The sequence below is a fragment of the Pezoporus wallicus genome, unplaced genomic scaffold, assembly GCF_028554395.1.
Source record: "Pezoporus wallicus isolate ANWC-B61680 ecotype Strahan unplaced genomic scaffold, APGP_CSIRO_Pwel_v1 contig_5352, whole genome shotgun sequence".
Classification (NCBI taxonomy): Eukaryota; Metazoa; Chordata; class Aves; order Psittaciformes; family Psittacidae; genus Pezoporus; species Pezoporus wallicus.
Genome location: NW_026639660.1, coordinates 1,335,255 through 1,358,563, shown reverse-complemented (window position 1 = coordinate 1,358,563; position 23,309 = coordinate 1,335,255). Strand labels below are relative to the sequence as shown.

The following is a 23,309-nucleotide window of genomic DNA, read 5'->3' as shown; positions in this document are numbered from 1 at the left end:
CTGACAAACAGGACATACTAAAGAGCCTCTACACGACATATATTTTGCTGCCGTTATTCATTAACTACTGCCTCAACACTGGCCGATGCTGTCCTCAAACAAGAGCAGACTTCTTTCCTACATAGTCAAGGCAGCCTCCCCATATTCTTTCTGAACATGCAGCTCTGCATCCATCACATTAACACATACTTGCAACAAATACTGCAGAAGGCTGGCCTGCGTTAACACTCTGCACATCATTAGGGTTATATAAATACACAATTTAGTTACCCCACAATACACAAAACAGTTTTTGCAGTCTAAATGCACTTATTCATAATGGATGCCAGATGATCAGTATTATTCCTGACTGCTTCCCTCCCCAACAGAATTAATTAATTCTAACATTAAATAGATACCATACAGCACGAAAACTATACTAACATGACTGTGCAGGTGTCCTTTGTATTCCATCCTCTTGCCTGTTTTCAGGGGTTTCCAAACACAGAAGTAACTAATGGAACTTGCTAGTAACACTGATTACAAAAGTTCCCCACTTACCATTGATAAATTAACTTGCATTTGATTAAAACACGCTCTTTAAATAAAGCATCTAATCCTAATTGGAAAGGATGAAGATAAGGAATTCAGCATCTTCCCAGCATTTGTGCCAACAGCTAACCACCCTCACTACTGAGAACAGCATGTCCTAGATCTTACAGATTTGGCTCTTGTTACTTTGATGGAAATTTTTTTTAATGAAGAAACTGATCTAAGCCTATCAATGCAAGATTATTTTCTCCATCTGTCACTGGCACCTACTGTATCTCTTCTGCACTTGTCAGTATTTCAAGACCCTTTTAGAAAACAGAACTGGTTATTATATTCAACTACCAGTCTCACAAACAGCATTTCCCCTGCCCCCTTCATTTTAAACTGACAGAAGTAATGGTAGGGATGTTTTAAGGACATCAGATGAGAAAAGATTGTCTCTTCCTACAAACTTTTGTTTCCCTCCAATCTGGCCTTTCTGCTTCCCCGTCACATCACATTCCCTTCAAAAACTCCTATTTTTTCTTCAAATTTACTCTGTCTTTGCAGGCTACTAAGGTGAAGATTAGGAGTGGGAAAGCCTGAGAGACAAAAAGAAATCCTGACCCAAAACCAGGTTGAACCTTTGTTTGCAATAAAGCAATGATGCATAGGGGAACAGTGCTAAGGCAGTCCAAATTCACTACTAAGAATAAATAATGAATATAATTCCTCATTGGAAACAGGATATTAAAATGACTAAAGGCAAAAAAAAAAAAAAAAAGCCAATTTAAACAGCTTCATCTGACACCTGATATAAATACTGCAACAATTTTGGTAACAGTACCACAAATAACAGCAATGTTAGCAAGGTCAGCATCTTTGAGACTGTTTTACACCAAAGATACCCTATCAGGAAAATATCCTATCAGAAATCGGCTTCACATTTCTTGCTCAAAATATAAAAGTAAATCCTGAACTAAACACTGCATTGAAGTGTACCACACAGTTAAATTCGGAAATGACACCTTAATAGAATGACATGAATATGAAACGAAGGTGATTATTACACTTTAGTGTAAAAGGAGCATATAAACAAGAATTAGGTATGTTGCATTCAATTCTACAGTAGCTACAATCTCATCCCAAACAGTGAAAAAAATCTACCTGAAAGCTAAAGAACCTGTGATTCTTCCTGATGCAAATTCTTTCATTCATATGCAAGAAGTTAATTTTTATGTATAATGTCCTTTATATATGCTAAGTATTATTTTTGAATCAGCATCTGAGCATTTAAAATACTGCTCTGTGTAAATATCACAAACATTCTCCTGGGGCAGTCTATCACATTGTATGTATGTTTATGTGCATATGCAATGAAGAATGTAAAATAAAAGATGCTTCAAACGTGTAATACATGCACCACTAAAGATTAATTATTGCTGAATAAATATTAAAAGGAAAAAAATGCAGTGAAGGAGCTTTGCTAATTCCCTGTGTCACAGGGAAAAGTGCATTAGAAAGAAAATTAGAAATTTAGAAATTAAAGAAACACAACTGATAAATGACAATCTCCCACTTAAGTATCTTCATCTGAATTTCCAGTTAGAATGATAGAACAGTTTGTGTTGGAAGGGACCTTAAAGATCATCTAGTTTCAACTCCCCTGTCATGCACAGGGACACCCTCCACTAGACCAGGTTGCTCCAAGACCCATCTGACCTGGCCTTGAACACTGCCAGGGATGGGTCAGCCACAGCTTCTCTGGGCAGCCTGTTTTAGGGCTTCACCATCTTCACAATAAAGGCCTTGTTCCTGATGTGTTATCTAAATCTCCCCTCTTTTAGTTTAAAACTATTCCCCCTTGTCCTATCGCTACATGCCCTTATAAGATGTCCCTATCCAGATTTCTTGTAGGCCCTATTTAGGTACTAGAACGCTGTTATAAGGTCTCCTGTTAGCCTTTCTTCTCCAGGCTAAAGAATCCCAGGTGTTCTAGCCTGTCTTCATAGCAGAGGTGCTCCAGCCCTCTGATCATCTTTGTGGTCTCCTCCGGACCAGCACCACATGCTTCGCATTCTTTCTAACTGAACTTAATTCAAGAGTATTATTTCTCTTAGATCTTAATAACATGGTAAAAGTAACCAAAAACCCAGCATTTTCTACAGATAGAAAAAATCCTCCTCCATGTGCAAGAGAAAGCTTCACGTACCATTGACACATTCAAAGACATCACAGCACTTGCCAGGTGTTCCATCTCCACGTGAGACTATCTGGGGAATGGAGCCTGCCTCGCACATGGGGAAACCACATAAACCAGAGAGACATTCGCATCTGAAACCAAAGAACAGTAAGGAAAACCCCATAAATAAATGAAGCCACTTATAAGGGGATAGAATAAGCAAGAGGAAAACAGAAAGCTAGAGCACAAGTTCCAGTACTAGCATATACATATCTTAGAATCATCTTTAATTAACCCAACAACCAAGGTAGATGGCTTATCAACCCGAGGGTTTTTTTAACCATCTGAACTCTGATTGGTGGTCAAGCAAACAAGGAGGCGGTACTATGCAATATCAACACTACTCTAGTGCTGTATTTAAAAATGTAGAAAACCGTGGTTCCATATTGCTTGAAAATAACTGTAGCCTCCAGACTTGCAAAATTAAGGTTTCTCCTCCAGTTCTATCCAAACAAATCAAAACTGGTGAAACTCTTATAGCAGTAACTGCACCCACTCATTAGGGAAGTGCTCTCTCATTAGGAAACTGTATTATACACAGTTTTATATAGGGACTAATTAAAAAGAAAGGAAGACCATACAGAATCATTAAATTTAAGCCAAATGAGAAGAACTGCAGGTTCCCTTTTGGTTTTTGATGGAACTGCCCTCAGTTTGCAGAGGGTCAATCAATTACATGAGATGCCAAATAACATGGGAGGCTAGGTATATTAAGCACTACAGTTAGTTTCAGAAATTGGAAAAATTCTGAAGAGTATCTCCTCCATGTAAGTAATATTTATTTGCTTATTTAAGAAAACAGTCTTAAGAACAGGAATGCATACAATATAGATAGACAATAGTCACATTTGTTTCCAGATTCTTTGCTTCATGATTAACATAACAGTTTAGAAGTCAAACACTTAAGACTTTCGGTAAGTTTATACTTAGAGTGCTTGCCACAGACAATGGGCCTATTACAGGGATAAGCAGTAATGATTCAACAGAATGCAAGACAAAACGAACAAAAAGAAGTATGCGAATATCATAGCTGAGAAACTTCATGGAATAGCACTAAAAGTTTTCAGCTGCAAATGACAGATTTTTTCTTTTTTTTTTTCTTTTTAACTGGTAGATTAATTTAGCATACTACGAATGCACACACATTTGTAAAGGGGAAAAAAAAACAACTCAGAAGATCCTGTAATTATGAGTTAAAAGAAATGAAAATAATAACTCTACTTGCTAATAACTATTTCAAGTATTTTAAATACTTAAGACAACCCCCACATTAAACCACCCATTAGGAAGATGCATCATCAGCACTTAATGTATTTTTTTATTCTTTATGCTTAAAAAACAAGAAGTTTGGCTCTCCTCTGCATGTCTCCTTAATTGCCCAACAGACATTTCGTCACAGACCAGTGCTCCATGAATGAGAAAGAGCCACCTCTCAAAAGACAGGGTTTTAATATCTCCCTCTTTTAATCTCGTCAGTTTTAGCCAATATTGTTATATTCTCTACTGTAAGGTATTACTCCAAAGGAAGTTTGCAAGAAGAAATACAAGCAATGTCAAGGAATCTCACCAAACCTTTATTATACTATCTGGAAAAGATTCTTAAAATATTGAATAACAGCAGCGTAATGCAATATCACGCTTATAAAAGGATGAGTCCTTGAAAAAACAGCATTAATTATATCACATTTCACAAGTTACATTAAATATGTCAAGATAAAGTGGAGCAATGTGTCTATGTGCACAGACATACTACACTACAGTGATAGTTTTAAAACAGGCATTTCAAGGTTTGTTTTTTTCATAATACTGTGCTTACCGTAATAGTGAAGGATAATTAGACCTAAACCATTAAAAAAGGAAGAGCAGATAAGAAAAGCTTTATTTATCAGACCCTTACTTTCTCAACTTATTTATAAATACAAAAAAAAAAAAAAGGAGAATCTAATTATTTTCTTTACTGTTCACCCTTTCCCTTCAGAGATGTAGAAATAAAAAAAAGCATTATGGCTTCTACTGCATGGAATCAAAAAAGCAGCTTCCCTTTAAGATGACTCTCAGGCATCTTGCAGAATTCTGTACTAACATCTCACCTTTTGCTGCCCCAATAAATGGAAGGGGGAGTGGGGGCGGGAAAGACAACCTCTGACAATTGGCGAAAAAGAAACCAACAAACAATTAGCACTCTCAAGTTCAAGGAATTTGTACCTTAACCCATACCATTGCTTTAGAAGATGCCTTTGCCTTGTGAGAAGAATAAAGCACAGAAAGAAGCACCTACATATTACTAAAGAAAGAAAAGATAAAACATATATAACAGAAAAAGAAGAACAGACACAGTATAAAAGTGGTATTAAAAGCCTAGATAAAATACTAAGTTTCACTTCAACCATCCTATATTCACATCCAGCTAATCTCTGGGAAAACAGGTAGATCAAACTTCCTGAAAATTCATGTTTTTCACAGAGAAAATGGCACACGTGATGGAAATGTACTTATGGACCATGATTTTCCAAGTCTCAGGAGCTGAAATTACCACTCTTAGTTTTACTGCCTTAATAATAAGCTTTTTCAGACATGCCTGTATTTTCTCTATCCTTTTCCTCTCATTATCATTGATGATTTGAGTAGCAAAAGAATATTAAATTATTAACTTGTACTTTTCTCCTCATTTTCTTCCAAGCCAATGCTTTTTCTAAAAAAAAAACAAAACCAACAAACCAACCAAAAAAATATGAATGACCAGATTAAATAACTTAAGATAAGACAATATTCCAGAGGAAGGGTTGAGAAAGATGTTTAAAAGACTGCTGGGAGCCAATGTTCCTTTCTGCAGAAGAGACTCCCTCCCATTCAGAGGAATCAAAGCTTCACAGACTCATTCACAGTGTAAGCAAACAAAACCCCACCCTCCAAGATTTTATAAACTGACTTCCCATTTGGTTAAAAAAAATCCATGGGTAGGAGAATGTCAAAGCAGCGAATGGTCTCAGATGGACTTTTAAATAGTCTGCATTCTTTTCAGCCAGCTCTGCTAGGAAAACCTTTGACCATTGTCCAGACTATTAACATGGAAAACATTGTTTTGGAGACAGAAGTCTTTCAGGAAGAAACCCAAGGAATTCTGGTAGCCGAGCACGACTGCTGCACCGCCAAAACAACAACATCTGGAAATTCGGAATAAGTGATCCCGTTCTCAGTAAGACAGAGAAATGAGCTTTATAGTACTTGTGTTCTCTGCAGCGCCTTTTGGAGCAGAGGCACAGACAGAAGAGAAGTTGTTGTCCAGCTCTGTGCTCTGTCACAGACAGCTATCCACCTGCAGGGTGTGTGTACCTTAGGCTTGGTACTGAGCACTAAGTTTGAGGAAGTTCAGCAGGCCAGACTGTGATAAACCTGGCTATGGGCCCTCTCAAAGTAATTTCTATAAAATTTGGCTGTTCAGACTGCTGTGCACAATGTTGCTTCTGAGCTGCCCCTTCTATAACTGTCACTTGCCTAAGGAAAACAGGCACAGCAGAAGTTACTACAAGGAAAACTTCCCAGAAAGAACGTAACTTTATACACCCCTTTCTCCCCTTACACAGCCTGCAGTGACACCACTGCAGCATCAAACCTCATACTGTCATCGAAAAGTGCCAAGATTAAAGGAAGGCCAACGCTTGAATAGCTGAGAAGCTGGCACTCAGTATCTGCCCCTCACATCTTACTAATAAAGGCACTAAGTAAACACATGTCTTTGGGTGTTACACCATCACAGTACTTCAGTCAAGTCAAGAACATGCCCTTTTAACACGGAAGAACAGTCCTTTAAGAGTCAAATGTCCCCTAACAAAACAGTCCAGAAAGAAGAAAGGAGAATCAGTCATGCAAGAGACTTCATGGAGTGCAGCCTGGAAAGGTGGTATGGCCTGGAAGGAAAGAAGAATCCCAAGAAAGAAGCCAGCTGTACTGAAATATTGAGAATACAGAATCAACCTGGCTGGTGAAAGGAACTGTCTTTAGTTCTTCGTGTCAAAAAAAGAAAAAACCCCACATAATAACAACAATAATTCTAGAAATTTGAACAACTGAGCAAGGGAAGGCCCAGTATATAATGAATCGAAACAAGATGATGCCCATTAACCAGCTGAGGAAGGTAACTGCTTCAGTAATACAAATGGCCTGCTTTTAAAATTCAGTTTTAAGTTCTTCAAAACAGGTAATTTCATTACTGTCTTTTACATTTGAGGGTTTCGGTTTGGTGGCTTTTTGTTTGTGTTTTTTTTGGTTCTTGTTTTTGTTTTGTTTTTTTTTTAATCATTTTTTTCCTGTCTTATTTTATGTCACCAAAATTGAAAAAAGAAAATTAAGAAAAAAAATCAAACAGAATACTTTTAAATGACAATTTTTATTTAAAATCCAATTATCTTGGTTCATTTACTTCTGCTATTAAACAGATGAAAAGAGGGAAGTGCTTGGTCAGCCTCAGAAAAGCTGTTTTGATGGTAGGATCAAAAGAGCTCTCCAGGCACAAGGCATAATGGCTATGAAAACAAGTACAGGCACCCTGGAAAAAAAGATCTAGTACCAGTGAACAGGAAGGCTGGGGCTGGGGTATGTTGAGGAGAAAACAGCTATTCTGAGGATCAAACCAGAATTAAATCTAAAGCGCTGAGACTAGAGAAATGCCTTCCTGAAACATACATCCCGTTCCCATGGAGATTTTTATCATGGTCCTCGTTTTTTCCTTGCAGGAATCTAATACAATTTGCGTTAACATTATTAGCACTTATGTTACCTAAATATATTAGAAACAACTCCCAAAGATACATTAATAATACATACAGGTAAGGATGCTGTAAAATAAGGAATTTTCAGAAGAGAATTCCCAGCATTATCAAAGCTTGAAAGTGGCAAGGTATTAAATGTGAGGACCTCCTTATCATCAAGCACAGGGTATAAGAAATAGTGATACAGCAAAATGAAATATTAACATAGCAATCTCACAAAATTGGCAAAGGATTATGCCCATGTTACTCACATTTGAAGCCATGATACAAGTTAAGTAGGTCAGATCATGAGTTCTAACCAGCCAAGCTACAGATTCCAGACAGGGAATCAACCAAATGCCAGTCCTAGAAAAAATAAGCTCAGAAAGTGACACTGCAGGCAAAGACAAAGCATGTGGGGTAACTCCATTCCAGAGGTTCAGCTAGAATTGTAAGAGGGGACAGAAAACAAACTGTCCAGAAGAGGCAAATAAGCCCTTCCTCAAAATGTGGGAAACCCTTAGATGATCATTTAGCTTCTGGATTTATTCCATTATAGGTGAAATTTAAAGATAAGGTGAGAAGATTGCTTCAGAATCCAATGGTTTCAGAGAGCAAACAAGTCCATTTAGTTAATGAGACCTTTTCTATATAATGGGAAGCACATAGGCAAGAACTGTAACCCTTTTCTAGAAACAAGACGCTTGAAATTTTGCCAATGACATTTCATGGAAGAGCAGTAAAATACTGATTGTTATTTTAAAATGGTCCACAACCTTCAGTTCCTCTTTTAAATGTTAAATAATTTAAAGAGGGAAGAAAGGAAGCAGCAATTTATGACTGGTGAAGTCTGATACAATGTTTCCCACTATTTTCTAGAGAAAACACAACGTCAAGCTCTTTTGATGTAACCTCAATAATGTTGATATTATTATCTGCTCTAAGTACTGTTGGAAGCTGCTGGGGAAATTCTTATGTCTAGCTCCCTTCTAAAAATGCAAACATGAAAGTGATACTCCTATTGCTTTATTTTGCCTATGGGTCTCCCCAGGCAGTTTTGAGTTTGAAGACAACTGTCAAAACCAAAATCAAAATTATTTATTTCTGTGATACAAACAGAAATTTGTCTGTTCAAGTCAGAAATTATTCTGAAATAAATCACCTATTCAATTTCCAAACAAGTTAATAACTGATTAAGTAGAAAATGAACAAAATAGAGTGGAGAGTGTTGGGGGGAGAAGGGAGAACAATATTCATTGTGATCATGATATACACAAGTTCTTAGACTCATAAGTGAAAACAAAAATTTGTAGTAGAAAGATACGTCTACCAGTTTATTGTAAATTGAAAGAGCTTGCTTGTCAAAAATGCAAACAAAAACAGATCCTACAGACACAACAGTACCATTCTACTTTCAAGCATAAAACACTGCCTAAAGGTAGATACAGTAGATAGATACTTTAATTTATGAGGGCTCAAATTTCTTGTTAAGTTTAACACTGAAGGAGTAAGTACATTGTTAAGACAGCACATGGTCAGATTAAAGTACTACATACACTTTTCCATAAAAACTCACACATAAAGAAAGGAAGCTGCTTGCATAACTATGATCGATAGTTCTTCCCCTTGCGCAAATGCTAGGATTTTTAGTCTTATGGGCAATATGCTCCTTCCTTTACATAGTATTGTCTTTAAAGGTTTTGCAATTCAGTAAGTCGTAGGAGTTGGTGAAAGAGCATGGATGTGTACTTTTAGCTTTTACAATACAGTTTCAGAGAGCTGATCTTATAGAAGATGCAAGTAGGGATGCCTACATTTACAATGTGTTACAGCTGCTTCTGTGGAATATTTACATCTTATTTTTTCTGAAGACTTTCTCATGTGTCTGCTCTTTGTCAGAGGTCTCTGACACCCTGAAGTCAGCTATCAGGCTCCAGAAATGTGTTGTGCTTCAAGAGCTTCTGTTCAGGTTTTATTGAGAAGGCTTAAAAAAAAACAAAACAAAACAAAACAAAAAACCTTATCATCTTTTTCTCATTTGTGGAATTCAAGAAAATATGGTGGCTTGCCAAACCAACCCACATTGTGAGGCTGGGTGCCAAGGCAGCAAGTAACTATCGTCACACTGAGAACTTCTAGGAATTGCTGAGGCAGCTGTAAGTAAGGGAGGAAGAAGGGGACTGCCTGAACTTTGAATTCAGCAATTCATTACATCTCCTGGAAGACCAGTATGGAGAAGATGGACACGAAAGTCATCTATAAAGGTCACACTTTTACCCTTTTATCCTTGCTCTATGTGGATATTCAGACCCGAAGGAAGAAAAATGGATTTTCTGGGAGAAGTATTTGCTGTTTCCTAAATATCTTCCTTTGGAATAAAAACCAATTCAGTAATGGTGTACAAAATTTAGACTCTAATGTAAACTGCCACTATTCCTTAATGTCTTTAAAACTGCTAAATAAAGAACACCCATATTAAAAATATCTTGCTATAGGACAGATGCAAAAGAGTGTTTTCTTATAGATTATACCTATATATGCCCTTTTGGTGAACCAATTTTTCCTTTCTCTATTCTAAACCTCTCCTGGTGCAGCTTGAGGTGGTTACCACTTGTCCTGTTCACTGTATCGCCCACAGAATTAACACTTTTGCTGGTCAAGACCATTTCACTTAACAATACTGCATAATAATCTGTGGCATTGCCAGTCCAAAGCAGCTCCAGATTGAGACATTTTAGCCTCAAGTAAGGGAAAAAACAACAGGGAAAATACTGTTCAAACAAGGAAAAAAATTCTATGACTAATTGATTTGAGAAACTTTTTCAGACCTTTTCTTCTAAACAATAAAGCTACAATCCTACTCCTCCATGCTACTTGATCCAATTGAGAGTTTTGCATTTGTAACACCATCCAGCTATCTGTAACTAAGTGACAGCTAAATGGTCTGATTCAAAGTCTTCATTTGCTCATCCTTCAATCCCAAGATATTTGGGCTCCCATCATGCAAGGTTGTATCTGTAAAAAGCTGCTCTTCACTTTCTGATATATGAAATAGTCATCATGACTTATATTCCTGTTTTGTTTAGATTTATGAAGCAGTTCACTGCTCTTAAAAATCTGTCTCCCTCTAACTTGTTATCTGATTTTTTTATGCTTCATTTATATCTGTTTTTCCCTTCTCCTCCCATCACATCAAACTTAAAACTGCATTTATTAAAGCTGAAACTCAGACAGAAAATAAACTGATGGAAATTTTGATGGATAAACATGTACTGATTATTTCTAAAAAAAAATCTAATGTAGAACATATGCAGGCTTCTGGTGTAAGCTTTTTAAATAAGTATGTTAAGCACACTTATTATTGGTATCTAGTGAACATACTCCTGAATGCTTCTCTCCTCTCAGAAGAGTATTATTATATCCTATATTATCAGCAAGACACTCAGTGATGTGAGAGTTCATCTCAGGAGGCAAAGGATCACGATGTGACTCACTGGGACTGATTCACTTCCAGAACCTGGGGGAGGAGAGGTGAGGGAAATTTTCTTCTCCAATGATAAGTAGTTTTGGGAAGGGTATTTTATAAATTAAACCCAACAAGACAGTATTAATTCTAAAGTCTGACATAGGTTTTTTTGGTGGTTGTTGTGGGGTTTTCTTAGGGGGAGGGTGCTGTTTGTCTGGTTGTTTTTTCTTGTTTTGTTTGTTAAGAGAGAATCCAGTACAAGGAAAAAGACTACTGACTACAGAAGACAGAAATTGAGAAGAAAGGAAATTTGATGCTCAGATTTTTAAGGCAAGCTTAGTATCTTCAAAAGATAGGAACAAGTTTCATAAAACTGCCTCTCTCAAAGCAACATTCAGTTGCTTTTAGCTTTAATTACATCCTTTAATCCTCAATTCAATCCTCTACCAGTTTTCCCAGTATTTTTCTTAGAACTGGTATCAAGATAACAAGACTTTAATTACTTAGTTTTTATTCTTTTTGATACTGGCACAGTACTAACACCTTTCTAGTTCTCTATAATTTTCTTGGTTTATCTGTTTTTATTAAAAGACTGACCAAGAATAGGTGGTGAGAGGAAATATCTTTGAGAAGAGAGCATGGAATAAATCTTGACGTTACCAGATTTTAACAGTTGGCAGGAGGGAGAATGGAAACTGGTGCAAGGAAAAAGACCATACTTGGGTTAGATGAAGGGAAACGAGCACCGAAGCAGGGGGATAAAACTAGAGCAAGAAGCAGAGACCTAGTAAAGATTAACCTTTTAAATTACTCTAGTAGAGAGCAGCCAGAAAGAATGAAGCCAATAAAAAAAATATTTGGTGCAAACCTATCCAAACATGCCATTTACTCCATTGTATATATTGCTACGAAAAAATGTACAAAACCATGTGAGCAATTAAGACATAAGCCAACACTAATCACTGAAATCAGCTACTGATTTATACTCATCCATTAAAAAAACTAACAGATTTTAATACTTTACACTTATAAGTAAATTGCAAAGAAATCTGAAAATCTGAATAAAATAATTCACAACAGAAAAACTGGAAACAATCAAAGACAACAGATTTTGTACAATTCGTATAGATCATCTCTATGCTTAAATTTTTAATAGACATGACATATGTTCTTTCAATAAGCTCCTTGGAGAACAGAGCATCTTTACCCAGACCACAGACATTCCCAACATAATAGCTGGAAATTTAAGGTGTCTCATGACAGACTGATGAAACCTGAAGCAACGAGTATCTTGATATCAGTGCCAAATCAGTAGGCTGTTCTGTTTGGACTACCACAGTAGAATACACGCAAAACTAAAGGTAACCTTTGAATACCAGTACAAGAACTTAGAGTATCTGATGTTTATTATTCCCATTTTTCCCCTGGCATTGCTAGAGAAGTTTTCAAAATTAAACATAGAAGCTAGGGACCAGGTTCAGGAAGCTAAGGCCCAGTAAGAATTAAACTTGGCTAGGGATGTTAAGGATAACAGCAAGGGATTCTGTAGGTACACTGCAAATAAAAGACAGACCGGAGATAATGTAGGCCCCCTCCGGAAGCTCTCAGGAGAACTGGCTACCCTGGATTTGGAGAAGGCTGAGGTTCTTAATGACTTCTTTGCCTTGGTCTTCACTGGCAAATGCTCCGACCACACCACCCAAGTCTTAGAAGGCAGACGCAGAGACTGCGAGAATGAAGACCCTAGGCCCGCTGTAGGAGAGGATCTGGTTCAAGACCATCTTAAGAACCTGTCCATGGGACCTGATGAAATCCATCCATGGGTCCTGAAGGAGCTGGCGAATGAAGTTGCTAAGCCACTGGCCACCATATTTGAGAAATCATGGCAGTCAGGTGAAGTTCCCGATGACTGGAAAAAGGGAATATAACCCCCATTTTCAAGAAGGGGAAAATGGATGACCTGGGGAACTACAGACCAGTCAGTCTCACCTCTGTGCCTGGCAAAATCTTGGAGCAGATTCTCCTGGAAGGCATGCTAAGGCACATGAAAAACAACAAGGTGCTTGGCGACAGCCAGCATGGCTTCACTAAGGGGAAATCCTGCCTGACCAATTTGATGGCCTTCTGTGATGGGGCTACAGAGCTGATGGACAGGGGTAGAGCAGTTGACGTCATCTCCCTGGACTTGTGTAAAGCGTTTGACACTGTCCCGCACAATATCCTTGTCTCAGAATTGGAGAGACATCAATTTGATGGATGGACCACTCGGTGGATAAAGAACTGCCTGGATGGCCGCATGCAAAGAGTTGTGGTCAATGGCTCAATGTCCAGCTGGAGACCAGTAACGAGTGGTGTCCCTCAGGGATCAGTGTTGGGACCGGTCTTGTTCAACATCTTTGTCAGTGACATGGACAGTGGGATTGAGTGCACCCTCAGCAAGTTTGCCGATGACACCAAGCTGTGTGGTTCGGTTGATACCCTGGAGGGAAGGAATGCCATCCAGAGGGACCTTGACACGCTTGTGAGGTGGGCTGATGCCAACCTCATGAAGTTTAACCATGCCAAGTGCAAGGTCCTACACCTGAGTCAGAGCAATCCCAGGCATAGCTACAGGTTGGGCAGAGAAGAGATTCAGAGCAGCCCTGTGGAGAAGGACTTGGGGGTGCTGGTTGATGAGAAAATGAACATGAGCCGGCTTCAGTGTGCGCTTGCAGCCCAGAAAGCCAACTGTATCCTGGGCTGCATCCAAAGGAGCGTGACCAGCAGGTCGAAGGAGGTGATCCTGCCCCTCTACTCTGCTCTTGGGAGACCTCACTTGGAGAATTGTGTGCAGTTCTGGTGTCCTCAACATAAAAAAAAAAGATATGGAACTGCTGGAGCAAGTCCAGAGGAGGGCCATGAGGATGATCAGGGGACTGGAGCACCTCCTGTATGAAGATAGGCTGAGAAAGCTGGGGCTGTTCAGCCTGGAGAAGGCTGCATGGACACTTCATTGCAGCCTTCCAGTATCTGAAGGGGGGCCTATAAGGATGCTGGGGATGGACTCTTCATTTGGGACTGTAGTGATAGGACAAGGGGTAACGGGTTAAAACTTAAACAGGGGAAGTTTAGATTGGATATAAGGAAGAAGTTCTTTACTGTAAGGGCAGTGAGGCACTGGAATGGGTTGCCCAGGGAGTTGTGAATGCTCCATCGCTGGTGGTGTTCAAGGCCAGGTTGGACAGAGCCTTGGGTGACATGGTTTAGTGTGAGGTTTTCCTGCCCATGGCAGGGGGTTGGAACAAGATGATCTTAAGGTCCTTTCCAACTCTATGCTATGATTATGAAGATGCGTTCAAGAGCTAACTCATAAAACATAGGTCAACTTAACACCAGATTTAAGTTTCTCTGTTTTCCTAGCATTTCCTACCATACAAGAACCAGCCAAGAGCAAGATGCGTTTACAGAAGTCAGACTGTTCCTGCTGTACGTGAAGTTGTCCACTACTTGCTAACAGTCAGTGACGCATCATCCATCCTTAACTGTGATGCTCTCCTTATCTGCTCTCCTTATCTGCTGATATTAAGCCTTTATTTTAGTGGCAGTAAATGAAACAACTGTAATTTCTTGACAAAGTCAAAAATCTGAACTAAAATAGTTTCATGAAGTCTTACTGTCTATGGCCTAATGAAACAATGTATCTTTGCTTTTAATAAATTAATTCTCAAATGTACATTAAAATATACAGTGACACTTCTTTGTAATGTAACTCTACTAATTAAAAAAGATAAGATATGGATTTAGGTGATTCTAAACTGAATCTCAGTCAATGCAATGTTAGTATTTCACCATGAATTTAGTGAGAAATTGCAGAATCAAGAAAAAAAAAAATCCCCTTTTCCCAATGTAGAATCATTCATCCATAAATCTCCACTTTGTTTGCCTTTCCTGTAGTTTTGAAATGCAAAACTCATGGAATGGAGACTTGGCTTCAAATAAAAGGTCCAATTTTCCTCAAATCTGATGAAGCATTGAAACTGGATTAAAATGGTTTGACTTTCATATTACAAATAACTGAACTTAGTTTCCCTTTCTGCCTTGTCTCTTTCCATGCATATACTTCTCTTCCCTCTAATGCTCTTCTCTGATTAGCTTCACATCTATGTTCCTTCCTTCATCCCCTTCAATATCTTTATCGACAGCATATAAATGTTGACTATGGCACTGTCTTCCTTAAGAAGCACAGCAGCAGATTTTTAAAATCAAAAATCAGTACATACATTACCTGCGGGCACACAACATATAAACTACTCTAGGATCTTACTGCTTCCAGATTCAGCTTTTCTTCTTTCCTTCTCACTTACTCTCTTAAAAAGTACATTATTGCTTTGGCTGAATGAAGGCAATCCAAAAATTTAGCAACCTATATGGTAACTATATACAGCAACACAGACTGAACCACAAAATTGAAAATTAATGGAGGAGCACAAGACACCTATAATTGTTTTAACCTACCTGCAGACAGACCAGGTTATGTTAATTGTGGCTTTTTTGTTCAGTTTTGCACATCAAGGAGGACATCGATATTAGCACAAAAAGACATCCTATCTGATCAGAACACATCTATCCCCGCTCCGATCCCTTGCTGAACTCTCATCCCAGTAATGCATGGTAATCTGACTTCCAAGCAGTTTCAGTGCAATTCACAATTATCTGGTAATTCAGACATGCTATGCCTGCCTGCACAATTGAGGTCTGTGTATGCAGGAGATGAGAACACCAGTTTTGTCACTTAAGTAGCATGCCCATGTACTAGTTCGCTTCAGATATTAGTTACAGTTAACCCAGCAAACCAACTGGTTATATTTTTAAACATTATCAAAGGAAAAAAAAGATTCTTGCAAGCACATGTTTGCTCTATGCGTTTTATTTAAGATCAGTTCCCATGTGTATGCCAGAAATAGAAATATTTCCAACTGGTCATTTTTTTGAAGTAAATGAAGTTTTATTTTCTTGGTACTTTGTGTTCCATGACAGAAGGAACACTGAAGTTATCATTTACAAAGAATTTAAAGTGGATATTTTTTATTCCCTCCAACCAAGCAATAGAAAAATCGAGCCACAACTTGTGTTAGACTGCTGAAAAATATAACACAATTTTACTTTTGGGAAACAGAAGTAATTTAGCTTGTATATCACTTTTAATCCAGCAAGTTGAAACTATTTTGAAGTAAAATCTCTATTAATCTGAATTTTCTATGGTGTCAAGGTTTCCGAGTGTTAATCTAACTTAGAAACTTGTGAAATTTTAATCTGGCTTGCTTCTTTGCCTTTATAATCTATCTTTTCAAACACAGTCCTTAGTAGGATTATATTCTAGCTGTCTTGAACGCGCTGAGCTGTACTGGCATCAATGCCAGTATAATGACTAGTTAAAAAAATCTACAGCTTCCTGTGCAATCCAAACTAACCAGGCTAATTATCAACTAATATGAAATGATCATCATTCCTAGGAATTTTAACGAGAACATGTCAAAGAATAAAGGAGGGATATCAAGAATCCACAGCACATCCTCATCCCAAATTCATAAAACAGAAAAAGAAGACAACTCTGAATGAAAGAACATTTGTAGCATTCACTCAGTAAGGATAAGCGGCTTGCTTTTTTAATAGTAGATGATTAGGTGTATTCTACAACAAGTTATGTTTAGAAATACATTCTCAAATTTTAATAAATAGAATTACAGCACTATATTAAATTCTTCAGATTTCATTCTGCCTTTTTTAGTAGCTATATTATTAACTCCCCATGCAGTAACAGACCCTCATATTTCATGGAAACAACAGCTTCAAATATGTCACCATATTAAACATGTACCCAAATGGTACCCATTACATAACCTTTTCCGTTTTCTACTTTCTTAATTCTCAAGTTTATCACTCCTTCACAATCCAAAAGGGGCTGAGAATATGGCAATATTGTATGGTCCAAAGACATTTATACTAAATAGATTGACTAGTTAAGTCTACAAGAAATATTTCCTGTTTTGTGTAAAATATTTTCATTGATGTTATTTTCTGCTTGAATTCACATTTATTTGGCATATTGCTGTATCAAGTTTTGAGAAGTCTGTTGTAAAAACAGAAGTTGAAACAGTGGTGTAGAATTCTGGAAGAAACCCAACTCCAAATCATCTTATTTTTCCAAACTGCAATAAATTATATCTGCTTGAACAACAACCAAAGAAAAACGGAAATGAGTACTTGAAATTTCTATTTCCCTGCAGTTCCATACAGCCATCATCTCTGAGCTTCTTACAGTGGTCTCCCAACAGTTTTCTTCTTTAACTAGGCAAGATTTTCTCTTGCATATCTTCTGTCATCTCCATCATTTAAATCCTTATCAAAGACCTTCAGAAGTTTCTTGAATTTATTTTAGTAAAATTATTTGAATACATGAAAAATATATCTAGAGGCACAAACCCCTCAAATAACTAGAAAAAAAACAGCTTCATGCATCTGCACCAAGAATTTTCTTCTGCTTCAAAAAGATAAAAATTTGTATTTATATCAGCCTGATATACCTTAAAACTGCTTCATACATTTTTTTCTGTATTAACATTTATTACCACAGACCTATGCATAAAAATCTTGTGTTTATAATACTTGAACTGTAGAGAACAAATTAAAGATACTCAGCCATCAAGACACCAACCTTGTCGGCAGTGTACAGCAGCCATCAGCTGTCAGCCTGACTTGTGTTTCATAGCTATCCAGTGGGCAAACAACTTGTTGAACAGGAGGACATTCGACTGTGCTGCAATCCACACTGAACACTATGGAGGAAGGGAAGAAAAAACAATCCTGTTATTCATGCTTTAGAAGCTTTTTGCAAATTGCTTCATCATAAGCAACCAGGTATGCATCAGCCCTTTATGTTAGAAAAATTACCTAATGAATGCATGCTTGGTAGGTAACATTACAAAAACACTTCCTAAGATTCACTTTTTTTAATTATTGACTTTAAAAAGTACAAAAGTTCAAGATGCCTGTAAATTAGGTAAGTTACTAGAAATATACCAGGCTACTGAGAATATATTTTCCCCATAGCATTTAAAAGAGTAAACAACTCAGAAATACTTAGTTTAATAATATTGCACTTAAAAAACCCCTAGAGTTTTATGTTCCATTTTATTAACAAATAACTGTGAAACAACTCTTATGTTTAAGTCCTCCATTATCATATCTGTCATTGAAAATCATAAGCTTGTCAGTGTGGTCCAAAGTGACCAATACGATTTGCATCATTCTATTGTGCCAAGAAGCTACTGATGTCCAGTGTCCTGAATTGATACTAGCAATCTTTCTAATCTGGATTAAAGGTCCACTCTGCCTCCTTCCCAGGCAAGCTGTTCCCCAAACAGCCAACAAGCTGCTACTGCACAGCTATTCCTGTGTCCATCTTTCCATATACCAGTGATGACAATGAAAGAAGAAACACAAGGAAACCATGCCACCAAGTCTCAGCTAAGGTGCTCTTTTTTCCCAAGATAGTTAATTTTTTTTTCCAGTGGTTACAATGTGCTAGTACATGGCTCACTAACCCTGAAAAGCAGCCCAAACAATCTACCTTTATTAAAAAAGTACAAACCTAAGAAGAATTACAAACAAACCTCAAATCGAGAGCGTTCAAACAGAAAATTCTCAAGTAATTAAGTGGCTGTATGCAGTCAGCGGTTCCCCTATTTGATCTTACCCATTTTTATTTATTTCGCACTGATCTCTTACTAGTACTGAAGCGTTCTCCAGTTCTTACAGGATTAGTAGGATTTGGTGAGCAAAGGGTATGAATGACCTTATCCACCACCCACAGAATTTTGTTTTCCACACTCATACCCCACCTCAGTCTTTTCTCTGAACTGGGAGATCATTATTATTAAATTATTACATTACTCATAGAACAGCTGAGATTAGATGGGACTCTGGAGGTCAACTAGCAAAACCCCCTCCCCAAGCCAGGTCACGCAGTTCTGGTTGCCCAGGACCATGCCCAGATAGCTTTTGAATATTGCCAAGGATGGAGATGACACCACCTCTTTGGGCAACTTCTGCCAGTGCTTGGTCACTCCCATGGTGAAAAAGTGTTTCCTGATGTTCAGAGGAACACTGTTGTTTCAGTTTGTGTCTACTACCTCTGGTCCTGCAACCGTGCATCACTGAAAAGAGCCTAACTCTGTCTTTACACCTTCCCTTCAGGTATTGATATGCATTGATGAGATCTCCCCCGACCCTTCTCTTCAGGCTGAACACTGCTGGTCCTCTTAGCCTTTCCCCAAAGGAGAAAGATGAGGAGAGGTAAGAGATGAAAGATAGCTGAAGAAGACAAAAGAAGCTCCTACTTGCTTTCACATTTAAATGGGTTTCTTAAACTGGAAAATGTCTGAAGCCAAACTTCCAGAAAAGCTGAACATTTTGAAAGGTTACAGAACCGTCTATAATCAGATTCTTCATTATTTAAAATATGTGTGTCTCTAAATTGGAGAGACATCAATTTGATGGATGGACCACTCGGCGGATAAAGAACTGGCTGGATGGCCACACGCAAAGAGTTGTGGTCAATGGCTCAATGTCTGCCTGGAGACCAGTAACGAGTGGTGTCCCTCAGGGATGGGTGTTGGGACCGGTCTTGTTCAACATCTTTGTTGGAGACATGGAAAGTGGGATTGAGTGCGCCCTCAGCAAGTTTGCCGATGACACCAAGCTGTGTGGTTCGGTTGATACGCTGGAGGGAAGGAATGCCATCCAGAGGGACCTTGACACGCTTGTGAGGTGGGCTGATGCCAACCTCATGAAGTTTAACCATGCCAAGTGCAAGGTCCTACACCTGGGTCAGAGCAACCCCAGGCACAGCTACAGGTTGGGCAGAGAAGAGATTCAGAGCAGCCCTGCGGAGAAGGACTTGGGGGTGTTGGGCAGTGAGAAAATGAACATGAGCTGGCTTCAGTGTGCACTCGCAGCCCAGAAAGCCAACTGTATCCTGGGCTGCATCAAAAGGAACGTGACCAGCAGGTCAAAGGAGGTGATCCTGCCCCTCTACTCTGCTCTTGGGAGACCTCACTTGGAGAATTGTGTGCAGTTCTGGTGTCCTCAACATAAAAAGGACATGGAACTGTTGGAACAAGTCCAGAGGAGGGCCATGAGGGTGATCAGGGGACTGGAGCACCTCCCACATGAAGACAGGCTGAGGCAGTTGGGGCTGTTCAGCCTGGAGAAGAGAAGGCTGCATGGAGACCTCATAGCAGCCTTCCAGTATCTGAAGGGGGAGCTATAAGGTTGCTGGGGAGGGACTCTTCATTAGGGAGTGTAGTGACAGGACAAGGGGTAACGGGTTAAAACTTAAACAGGGGAAGTTTAGATTGGATATAAGGAGGAAGTTCTTTACTGTGAGGGTGGTGAGGCACTGGAATGGGTTGCCCAAGGAAGCTGTTAATGCTCCATCCCTTGTGGTGTTCAAGGCCAGGCTGGACAGAGCCTTGGGTGAGATGGTTTAGTGTGAGGTGTCCCTGCCCATGGCAGGGCGGTTGGAACTAGATGATCTTAAGGTCCTTTCCAACCCTAACTATTCTATAATTCTATGATCCTATGTCCCCCAGTTTAGCTGTACTACTGCCTTAAAAAAACCTGCAAACATTTGCCACTGAACTACTAGTTTTCACATCTTTCTTTGATCCCAATAATTACAAAGTGTACTTTTCATGAACAGGCTTATAAGTTGTTATTACATATTTGTGAGAGTGGTGAGCACAGGTTGCCCAGGGAAGTTGAACACTGCTCCATCCCTGCAGTGTTCAAGACCAGTTTGGATGCGGCTTGAAGCAACCTGGCCTAGTGCAAGATGTTCTTGCCCCTGGCAGGGGAGTTAGAATTAGATGACCTTTAAAGTCCAACTCTAACCATTTGATGTTTCTATGATGATTTTAGTTTTTTATACGCAACACTGTGGCTCAGCACAGAAAAAATTTTGTATTTTTCCAGAAGTCACAGCTTTCTGTGGGTTCAGCATAAGGGTAAAAAGTCTGCTTCTACAGCAGCTAAGAAGCATCATATTACACCCTTTGCTTTCAGTTCAGATGTATTTCAAGTCGTCCCTCACAAATAATACAACACAACATGACTACATCTGATAATGGTAGTTATGTTTTCTGTTCTGGGAGAGGAAAAAGAAAGCATGAAGGTAATTCTTCATGACAATGCATGATCCTTTTCGCATTCCTTCACACTTCAGAACGTATTAAATACAGTCAGAGTGAATGACATTCCTGGGCTTTCAATCCAGTTGTATCACTTCCTTAACTCTCCTAACACAGGTATTTCTCAAAATGAAACCCTGAATGTGCTGATTCCTTTTTTTTTTTTAACACCCTTACCATCACTGTCAACTTTTAAGCCATTTCCCCAGCTCCATTAGAAACTTACATGTACTTTTCCCCACTCATTTTCTTCAGTCCTTTCCCAACCTCATCTGTTAAGTACTCTCAACATCAGCTTCTAACAGAGTATCTAATAGAACAGCACATTCTGTAAGCAACAGGGAATTTTAAGAAAAAAAAATAAATCTATTTCTCACAACTACATGTAAAAAACTTGAATTTGCTGACACTCATCCTTAGTGCAAGACTAGAAATTCCAGACCTGACTTTCAATGCTGAAGCTGTACCTGGGTGGAGCACAGTTTACTTCCCTGTACATTATGCATTACGTACAACATTTTGCTGCTGATCTCAGACTTTCCATCAAGCCCTGACTGCACAGAATTCCCCAAAGAAATGCACAAAGCTATTACATTCTCTTTAGAATTGTGTTTTAAAAAAGATTTGGTACCAGAAAAACCTTCCATTTCAGTAAGAGTAATTCTGAGGCCATGCAGGTGTGTTGGAGAAGGTAAGTGAATGAAAGCTCTGCCAGAAAGACTACTAGAAAATGAGTGGCCTTTTCAAGAGGTTCTGTCTAGCACGACAGACATTTCCTAATGCTTTCCCAAGGATGTCAGAAACTAAGGGATGACACTCCCTATCTCACCATATAGGACAATGACAACAAAATAGTTAGCAATAAGGGTCCAGACAACATCTGTTGGATAAGTGCCAAAATAAACTATTTACCTTTCTTCATTCAGAAGTGGCAGCTACAGCTGCTATCACAACGTCAGCAAAATACCTTTTAGATTAGATTTTAACTCCATCTTTGAATTAACAAGCATGATTTCAAAACCATCACTGCTCATACTGTTTTAGCTTAATAGCGTAACAGGCATGATATACTCCTTCAAATCATGCTTCACGTTATTTTTATTTTTGCTGTTAACACATTAAGCAGATCCAATTAGACTCTTCATTCAAACTATCTTTAGAAAAAAAAAGTTTGAGAATACTTGAGAGGTAGCTTCCAAGTTATAACTAAATTCACTACTAATGACTGGCCAGTTATATACACAGTTGTACACAGCTTGTAGGAACAAAGTGTTTCTTATGGCACGAAACCAGTGCTATCTCACCTCTGAGCTTAGTAACCACAGCAAAACAAAAGGGACATGACATACTTGGTCTTAGTAGGTACCACAATTGCAGTGAGATGCTTGGTGGAGTAATGGTAAGAACATTTAAGATAAAATAATGTGGAGCTTAATAGATGGGTACAGCTAAGCTTCTAAGTATCTTCACTGTTCATTTTAACTGACTTCCAAAGCTTTAAATCATTGCATTTCTAAAGCAAAAGAAGAGGAAGTGTATCTCAAAATGAAGGATTTTTATTTTAGCATTTAGTGTTCAGAAAACACTTCCTGTTTTCCTTTCAGTAACTCAGTTGCCAATCACAGTATTTGAACATATGCAGTTCTCAGCAGAAAGCTCCAAACTTAAATGCCACTGTAAACTAAAGACATCTTATTTAAGGAAGAGAAATAAACAAAATTTGTGCTTTAACTGCACAAACACTTTACACTGGCACAAGGCAGCACTGGTATCATAGGAAGCAGTCCTCCTAGCTTCTAGCAATTTGTTTCCACCAGAAAGCCCTGGCTAGTGTAAAACCCTGGTGGAGCCTGGTTAAGCAGACACAGAGGTACAGAAAGAGTGCTCTGGGGTAGCAGCACTTGGAACTAAAGTTTTTAGGACTGCGGCAAAGTATGGAAAACAGTTTTCTCTGTTCAACATGTAAACTCCATAGACATGCTGATACTCTTCAGTAAAACTGACATCAGCCTTATAAGAAACTCTGCATGAATGCTTATCTACCAGGCTTTATACTGTCCATTGTCCCTTTTTTCTTTTCTTTTCAGCAACATGCCATTAAAAACAAATGAAAT

The 23,309-nt window shown here is 38.5% G+C and overlaps 1 protein-coding gene across 1 annotated transcript in view; it reads right to left on the bottom strand.

Moving 5' to 3' along the window:
• Positions 1 to 23,309, bottom strand: part of CRIM1 (cysteine rich transmembrane BMP regulator 1) — a 189,216-nt gene that overhangs the window by 74,975 nt on the left and 90,932 nt on the right. The window contains exons 4-5 of the mRNA XM_057415453.1: positions 17,661 to 17,781; positions 2,723 to 2,844 (exon numbers count right to left, since the gene is read on the bottom strand). Coding sequence (XP_057271436.1) covers positions 2,723 to 2,844; positions 17,661 to 17,781 — 243 coding nt within the window. The remainder of the gene's footprint in view (positions 1 to 2,722; positions 2,845 to 17,660; positions 17,782 to 23,309) is intronic.